The sequence below is a fragment of the Apium graveolens genome, chromosome 2 (assembly GCF_009905375.1).
Source record: "Apium graveolens cultivar Ventura chromosome 2, ASM990537v1, whole genome shotgun sequence".
In the NCBI taxonomy this organism is placed as follows: domain Eukaryota; kingdom Viridiplantae; phylum Streptophyta; class Magnoliopsida; order Apiales; family Apiaceae; genus Apium; species Apium graveolens.
The window spans coordinates 118974800-118983919 of record NC_133648.1 but is presented as its reverse complement, the minus strand read 5'-3'; the positions used below and the strand labels follow the sequence as shown (position 1 = coordinate 118983919).

The 9120-nt window shown below is 34.9% G+C and overlaps 1 protein-coding gene across 1 annotated transcript; it reads left to right on the top strand.

Annotated features, from left to right (window-relative positions):
- The first annotated feature begins 1322 nt into the window (after positions 1-1322).
- On the top strand, positions 1323-4986 carry LOC141707785 (guanylate kinase 2-like). Its single transcript, XM_074511145.1, has 11 exons — positions 1323-1697; positions 2090-2122; positions 2218-2325; positions 2426-2499; positions 2580-2709; positions 2925-3287; positions 3912-4033; positions 4112-4247; positions 4347-4395; positions 4486-4591; positions 4676-4986. Exons 2-11 carry the CDS (start codon positions 2120-2122, stop codon positions 4797-4799), a joined length of 1215 nt encoding a protein of 404 aa, XP_074367246.1. The 5' UTR covers positions 1323-1697; positions 2090-2119; the 3' UTR covers positions 4800-4986.
- Positions 4987-9120: the final 4134 nt, after the last annotated feature.

Genomic DNA, 9120 nt, shown 5'->3' with positions numbered 1-9120 from the left:
TTTTCTTAAAAATAATATATGTACATTTTAATTGCTTTTTATAATAAAAAATATGTTAAAAATATTTCAGATATATTTTCAAAGTAAAAATGATTAATAAATAAGATAATAATCCATTTATATATTATGCCTAACTTTATATCTGAAATTTAATTCTTTAAAATTAACTGTACAAATATTCAAGTAACTATCTTTTTTTGCGGAATTCAAGTAAGTATCTTTAAAGTTAAATAAAATATTTATTTAGCACACTTACATATTATGTGTATGATAAAATACATATGTGACAATATAGTGTAGTGGTATGAGGTTGTATATGTGAATAAAATATCTTGTTTTCGATTCCCAAAAATCACATCTTTTATATAAATATCAAAAATAAGGGCAGTTTAGTCTTTTCAATGAGACTTTTTAATTTCTGAAATATTATCACCCCATTCTTCGAAGAGATTGTGTTACGTTTGAACAAAAAATTCTAACCATAAATGTCATTAATATTAATTAATTCAAACTTTCAGCATCATAAATATGTAATAAGAGTAAATCCCGTTCTTCTATTATATATAAAAGAGATCGTGTTTAGATACGATTGAACAAAAAATTCAGCCATAAATGTCATTAATAATAATTAATTCGAACTTTCAACATCATAAATATGTAATAAGAGTAAGAATAATATCAAATATGCATCAAAATATTTATAGAATTATAAATTATGCAAAGCTAATAATAAAATGTGTGGGTTGGGTTGAAATACATGGAGGGAGGGATATGTGTCGGGTCACTTCAGGATCAGATAGTGCTATCCCCATCCTCGGTCCCCTACCTCAAACTCGATCCCCGTTCCCGACTCATTCCCAGATTATATATCATTATCTCGTGGATTTTTTTTATTTCAATCCAAATTTTCATTTATTCAATTTTTTCATGCAAGATGTAGGAAAAGTAGTAGTAAACCAGATATTGTACGATAAATTATAGTAATTTTGTCATTTGAACACATGGAATCTTAATAAAAAATCAAAGTATATTATATGTCCACCCGGCTCTATCCATGTTCCGAACCAGTTTTTTCTCAGTTCTATTGTATTATTAATCCAAAATTTCCCCAATCTGTACCCGAAAAAATTTCCAAATCCCCGTTACTTTCGGTGTAAAGATCACTTCAGGGTCGGATCGGCCTGAGTAAATACCCCTCCCTAATTACACATAAAAATCTAATCCAACCCATTTTTTTCCGTTTTAATAATTCTTAATCTAATCCAAAATTCGATTTGAAGGCGTTGAAATTGGGTTAAGGTCGGTCATGTCGGGTTTTGGAAGTGATAGTGGAGGCACCCAAGCTCCATTGCGCTGTTTTGTATTGTAGAAATAGGAATTCTGTTTACCTCAAAAATCAAAACCAAAAAATATTGCTCTCATAAATTCTATAGAAAACAAAGTCAGACAAAATAAATAGGCCACCATCTCTCTCTCTCCCTGCTCTACAAACATGAAAATGTTCATCAACTCTCTCTTCTTTCGCCTCCATTCAGATTATTGTCGTCACAAATTTGTTTTACTTTAACCATCTCTATATAGATTCTTGAGGTTTTCATATCATATCAATTGACCCACCTTCTACAATTCACAAGACAAGACCCAACAACAAGATTTTTTGTTGTTTGCTCACAAATATCTATCACACTGTTTTCTAGGTACCATTACACTAATTTTAGCTACAATTTTATGGGTTTCTTTTTGTGACATGTATTTGTTTTTGTAAATATTAGACAGTTATAAATAATATATGTTTTTGTTGTCTTGTTCTTGATTTTTTGTTGTTTTGAATAAGCTAATGCAATGTTTTATGGCTTCTAATGTTGTTTATATGTAAATGGGCTGGCTTTTGTTATGTTTGTATTCAAGATCCCCATTTTATTTGGATTTGGGTTGGCTTATATGCTATTTATATATATGTATGCATATTCAAGATCGGATTTTTACCATGGGTTACATGGCTTTTTGAGGGTTCTACAGCTTGTTCTTAGTTTAAGATCTTGCAAGTTGGTTCTGTTCTGATATATTTATTCCTCGTGTGATTTTTCAGGAATCTTGAATTGGAAGATTGTTTTTTCCTATGGTGAGTTTTCGGCAATATCGGTTGTGTGTGTGTGTGTGTGTTATTAAAGTGATGGTCTTGTTGTGATCTAATTGGTTTCGGAGATTTGTTATTAGGGGGAAGCTCCAGCCATTTTACTCGATAATTTGCAGGAGGGTGGTACGAATGTGTTTGATTTGAAATCTCAAGGCACTCAGACAGCTACAGTTATTGGGAGCAAAATAGTATGTTTATTGAAGTCATTGCTGTAGTTAATTTCTCATTACCAAGAATGCTGCGCTGATCACTTGTTCTTTTTTAATTGTGATTCTTTGCCTTGATCAGTATGTTATTGGTTGGGCTACTGATGAAGCAGCCACTTTTGGAGTTCGTATTTTTGACAAATGTACCAATCAATGGTAAGTTATATTAAAGCTATAGCTGCTGCCAGGAGATACTTGAATGTGTAATAGGATTTTATTATCTGATTTATTTTCAGGGTGACTCTTACTGTCCTGGGAACAAAACCCAAACCGTTTAGTGGCCACTTAGCTGTGCTTTTATGTGAAGATCGGATTTTGGTTGTGAAGGAAAACTCGGCCTTTGATGATTGCATATGGTTTCTGGAGGTTGGTGTTCGAGCTGATGAAACTTCGATAACAATGTGTATCACAATTTTTTTTAAACACTATACTATTCTTAATATAGGGTCACAAGGAAGACATATATATGATGCAGCAGTTTTTGACTTTTCTCTAAATTTTGTCTACGTGTATCTTACTATTACATGAATTTTGTTTGCATCTTGTATTTAGTATATGTTTTTTTTTGTTTATTATGCTAGGTGAACACACAATATATTAGACAGCAGCAGAAGAATTTTGAAACACTGGTGGTTGCTTGGAGTCGGGGAGTCATAGGCGATGCTGAGAAGCCAGTTGTTATTAGTGGCCCTTCTGGTGTGGGAAAAGGAACCTTAATAAACAAACTGATGAAGGAATTTCGAGCCATGTTTGGATTCTCAGTGAGCCACACAACCCGTGCACCAAGGGAAGGGGAGAAGAATGGAGTCCATTATCATTTCACTGAGCGTGGTGTTATGGAGCAGGATATAAAGGACGGAAAGTTCCTTGAGTTTGCTTCTGTGCATGGGAATCTTTATGGAACCAGTATAGAAGCAGTTGATGTTGTTGCAGATGCTGGAAAGGTATATATATTAAACAAATGATCTCGTTCATTGCTATGATAATATATGTCTTCTTACAAAATAAATCTGTGCATAATAAACCTCGGGGGAACTAATAATTTTAAAACTTGACAGTGTAAGCAGTTGGCACTAGGTACATGTTATTATATAATCCAGGCAATGTATAATTGTAAATTACTCTCTTGGATGTATCAATTTGTGTTAAAATAATGCCTACAATCATTGTATATGAATCATTGCTAAAACCCACTTGATGTTATAGTATTAAATTCCAAGAGGACAAGATCACTACGATTTTGTACATATCTAATGGCAGAAATCTTGTGCTGGTGCCTTAGTGTGTCTCGTAGTTTGGTCTGAATGAATAGTATCCTTAAAGTTGTAAAAGGTCCCCCCTCAGCTTAATAATTGAAAGATAACTACAGTCGAGCAATTTCAGAGGCGAGGTCGACTAATGCATCCCCCCCTAAACCACTAGAAAATGGTTTTGCATACAAACAGATATTTCAGGTTTTCTGTTGCATGTAGTATGATGTCTGTGGCTTTTGCATCAATAAAATATATACATGTATCAACTTGGTTTGTCATTAAGTTAAGGTAACTTAGCGGATTTATTTAATGTAGAGATGCATCCTTGACATTGATGTTCAAGGGGCAAGGTCCGTGAGGGATAGTTGTCTTGAAGCGATATTCATCTTTGTGTGCCCTCCCTCGTTTGAGGAACTTGAGAAGCGCCTTCGCGCAAGGTGACCTCAGCTGAAGCTACAACTTTCTGATCTCACATTTTCCTCTTGTTACTAATTTTGTTCCTTTGATATAATCAGGGGGACTGAGACGGAGGAACAAATCCAAAAGCGACTTCGAAATGCTAAGAATGAACTCGAAAAAGGAAGAGAGCCTGGCCTGTTTGACCATATGCTGGTCAATGATGACTTCGACTCTTGCTATGAGCGTCTTAAGGTGATTCTTTAATCTTACTCCCTGCTACCCTGGAATTCTTGAATCAAAAAGGTGGATTTTTTTTCCTAATATAGTTGCATATTATGCCCATTTGTCCAGAAACTCTTGGGTCTTGATGGAACCATTAACGAAATCCCGCACCATTCTTGTAAGTGACTCCCTGAATTTTACAGGACTATGATTCTTGGTTTAAGTTGCCTTAAGATTAATAATGACCTTGCACGTTTTTTTGATTCAGCATCGGAAATGGGATTTCTGCATCTGGTCGATTCGGCATCTAAAAGTGATGAGAAGATTCTGATAAAATGCAAAACCGGGGAGCAAGAGAAGGCCTCCCAGAGCATGTATGTTTTCAGTCAATTGTATACTTTACGTAAAGTTATAATAAAGGGAAGAGAGCTAACTCATGGATCCTATTTAATATATAGGATTGTACTGGATTTATCTTCGATTAAAGGAGGGGCACCAGCTCGGACAAGAGGCCTTAATATGTATTACGGTGAACATCCTATACCAAATGGCTCAACTATGGGTGAGAAGTGGAGCTTATGATTTACAATCGCAATAGCTAACGTAGTTTATTTCATCTAATTTTTAATTTAATCCATGTACCTGTATTCTTAATCAATTTTAAGACGGTGAAACAATGATCTTCGATTGGGTAGCAGTTTAGCATCTTTCACTATTATTGACAGACAATTTTCTTTAAAGGAATCATTTCATTTTACATTTTTTGTTAGAGATGAGTTGTTCGTCCATGGATTTGGCTTTCCTTTCACATTTTAGATAGCTTGAATTTTACATTTTTCAAGCCAAGTCTTTGTTTTGCACTGTAAATTTATTGGAAGGCCTGCTTTAATTTGAAGAGAGATCAGGACGATCTCTAATAGAGGTTGCAAAGAGGTTGTCAAATCTTATGTGACATGGCAATCTTGGTTGTCAATTTATTAGAGTTGTATGGTTGTTAAGAGGTTGCTCACAGAGTTTTTCAAAATTTGGTAACTTTTCAGAATGGTTAGAATGGTCGCTAGATTGTATGTATATTCTTGGGCTCCATCAACTTTTGCATTGTCTCTCCTGTAATACTTTTAATCTTTTGCAAAGTGAAAGTAGTATTAGCCGGCGGCCATTGTCCTGTTCTCCAAGGCTTGAATCTAATGATTTTCAGCAAGGAAATTACATTACACTCAGCAAAAACAAGGGAAATTCAAAATCAACTTAGGAATGCGAACTCTGATTCTCTAATAGCCTTCATATTCTTTTTATAAATGAAATATTGGGGGATGCAAGGTGTAATTCAGTGTACTAGAGCCACTACAGCGAGAAGTGCTAATACCATATCCATGACATGGCATGACACTATATTGTTAACATATTATTGGAGTTGTTGGGATATCAATTGGGCGTCAAGTAACATGAGTTGCTAATTTGGGGGTATCAAAGTCAAAAATTGTCATCCGAATTTTGATGGATGTATTCACAAAATAAATATTAAGTTGGTATCTTTTGTTATTTATGAGTTGATCATGAATCCAAAGCTAGTTACTTGTTAGCTGAGCGACGAGAAGGAAAATAAACAAATGAAACCAAGAATATTATTTGGAGACGGAGCAAAGTGACAAGAAACAAATGAACTGACAAGTATGGCATGGGCCCACTCTTTTTGGGACCAGATAAGATAACAGCTATCTCTCAGTCCATGGTATCTACGAGTATTTGTTCAATACATAGAACTGCCAACACAATTTCAGTTCCAACATTAGATAGGTACTTAAGCACAGGAAAGGCATATGCATTGTCAGGGGGATGTGGGCTCTGATATTTTACAACTTACATTGCTTAAATATAGAAACTCGAACCTTCTATTTCAAGCTGTATATTTAGCAATGGAGGCCGACCCCATCTTCCTTCCTCGCCAACTTGATCAATAAGTACCTCTTGTATGCAACAACACTACTGTATTTATAACATGATCTTCTTCTACGGTATTCTTTTTTTCAAGGCTTATGTCATAAGGGTGACTCCGGTTTATCTTTGCAAGGCAAAATGTCAGTAGTAGTAAACATGAATTACAGTCAATTTTTCGCGTTCAACAAATATGAATTGCTAAAAGAAATAGAATAATGTAAAGTTAAAGAAATACTAATATTAATGTAGTAGCAACAAATTAAAAAAAAAAAAAAGAGGGAAGAAAATAAGATCGTATATCATCTTATTAAGGTTCTCAAAGTTAAGAGTAAGAATTAGAAAGTATTAATAATTGTTGGTTCTTACATGAGCAAAATCAATTTTAACAGGAGGATCAGATCATTAGAATGCGTACTATGCAAGGAGGCATTGCGGGAGAACTGGTCTACTTTCTTGGATTGATAATCTCTAATCAATTGCTAGGATAAAACAGAAAATATTAACAAGAAATATATATATAGACTTGCAAAATGCATTCACTAAGCAAAGACAAATCAATTTTAACAGGAGTCCATTTTAATAAATCCACTACTCTGCAATGGCTCGAAACCCCATCTTAGCTGGAAGATTTCCCACTTAAAATAAGCCCTAAATTATATTTAAAAAAATGAGAAGATCATCATATTTGCCTTGTTGCAGCTTTTATGTTGCAATTAGCTGGACTGCCATAAGCAAGGGGTTAGTTCAAGAGATAACAGAAATGCTGTAATTTTATTGGAACTTATGATGTTAAATATGATTACCATGGCTCTTCGTTTTCTTCCTTTGGCTGTGAAGCAAAAGGAGGTAACAGTGAATTCACTGCCAATGTGCTCTCTAACACAATCACTACTAATGTTATCCAAGGTCTCATTCTTTCATCAACTTGCAAACACCAATGAACCTTCTAACTCATTTGAATCCACCCCACCTTCCATTTCCTTATCCACGATTCTATGGGATTAAGTTTCTGTCTGTATGCGCCCTCAACATTGTCTTTGTGTTCAACTCCAGTTTGTTAATGCTTTCCCAATATCTCTAAAATCCATCTATCCACATTAACTATCAATTGATGTCTCCAAACACCCTAACCCGAAATCAGTCACTTTGGCTTCTATAGATTTATTCAAAAGCACAATTTCAAATATAAGTTCCCATGACTAACAAAATCTATGCACTCAAACTGCAAGTAGAACTGGATTTATCACCACACTTAACCAGATGTTCATCTTCTTTTTTCATGTCAGTCTAGTGCACATTTTAGGATCTTGTAAACACTTCAACAGTGTTCCTGTCTTGGAGAACTCTTACACTGATTATCTAATGACCTGATTTACAACATCAGCCCTCCATTTTTAAAAGGATTTTGCAATGAATTTTTCCTAAAACTGAAACTGCACTTAATAATTTCCTATCTACCAAGTTGCATCTAGGCTTTGAGTGCAACTTGCTGTTTTTCTCGGACCATTCAACTAAACAACCTAGCTCCAATTTGATGTCTAAATATGTCAGTAATGTCCTTCATTTCAAGGTAAATTGACATGGAAATACTTTTTGGGTGTAGACCTGAATAAGCTGAATCAGCTTTGGGCCTGAATAAGTTTCTTCTAAACAAAAACCAGAAGCATACTCTGATTTTAAAATTTGCAAATGTGCCTATAGTTCTCGTGGTTGCTCCTGTCAAGCATGGAATCCAAAACTTTGGTGATTGTTTTCGCTTCAAAATTTGTGTAGAGGATGGTGGATATTTTGGGATTATCATGAACGCTTCCAGTGGATCTAAACATTTTTTTATAAAAGAACATAAAACTTGAAGAGGCGTCCAAGTAAATAGTATGTATTGGGTTTGGTTGAGTTGACATTGTCCAGTACCGTCATTTTTATAGATAGAAGCAGTGTAAAGCGGATCTTTCTGGCATAAGCTTGTAGACTGCAGCAAACTAGTGTGCACAATTGTTTCATTAGGTGGATATTTCCATAGAGGAAGGTCCAGTGATAGGTAAACATTGAAAAAACAGGACAACAATTCCATCGATATGGAACCAAACATAATGGGATAGGTCTGTGTCATTGGACATGTTCAAATTGCAGAGCCGGATGAGTTATAGATACATAATCCCTTGAGGCCACAGGTTGCAAAGGCATTACACTGATTGCTAAGAGCTCGTCAAACTGATCTCTAAGATTTTAATGAGTTAAACCAGAGGTTTCCTTCGATATCCAGCCTCAAAATCCTGTATTTTACATTTGTTTCGCTGCAACCATATCGGAATACTGACCAAACAGGTTTGGATCTTGTATTGAATCGCCCAGCTAAAAACAGCACGAAACATTGATTCAGGTTGGCTTCCTATCCACTTGTCCAGCATACGATATTGCTTTCCCATTTGAGTTACAATTATCCCTGTTTATCCAGTTTAATACTGTAATAACTCCGAGACCAAATTTCAGCTTGCAGATCAAAGTGTTTGGAAGAGATAAATTTTTGTCCCAGGAGCATTCCTTTGAATGGAGTGTCAAAGGCTAAAAGCTCTATCAAGCAATATCTTTTAATCCATTTAGCAGGACAATACTGCCATCGTCAAGAAGAACACCTGAAGCAACAAATAGTTTGTAGTTATGCTTGTCTAACGGTAGAATCAAACAGAACTAGGTCTCCATATTCTGTAAGACATAAACGCAGCATAATATTATAACTTCTTTCTTCCAATCACACTGAGAGTAGAATAGCAATAAATCCAGGCATCTGCACTATTCAATCACGTAACCAAATTGGTTAGGAGAAATCAAGGCTGCCAACTGTCTAACTTTTTAGAAATCAACACATTCAGGCTCTAAAACAGTGATAAGTGACAACATTAAAGTCAATTTGCACCCAATACTTAATCACATTTTACTAATTATTGGATAAGAGTAATCAAAAATT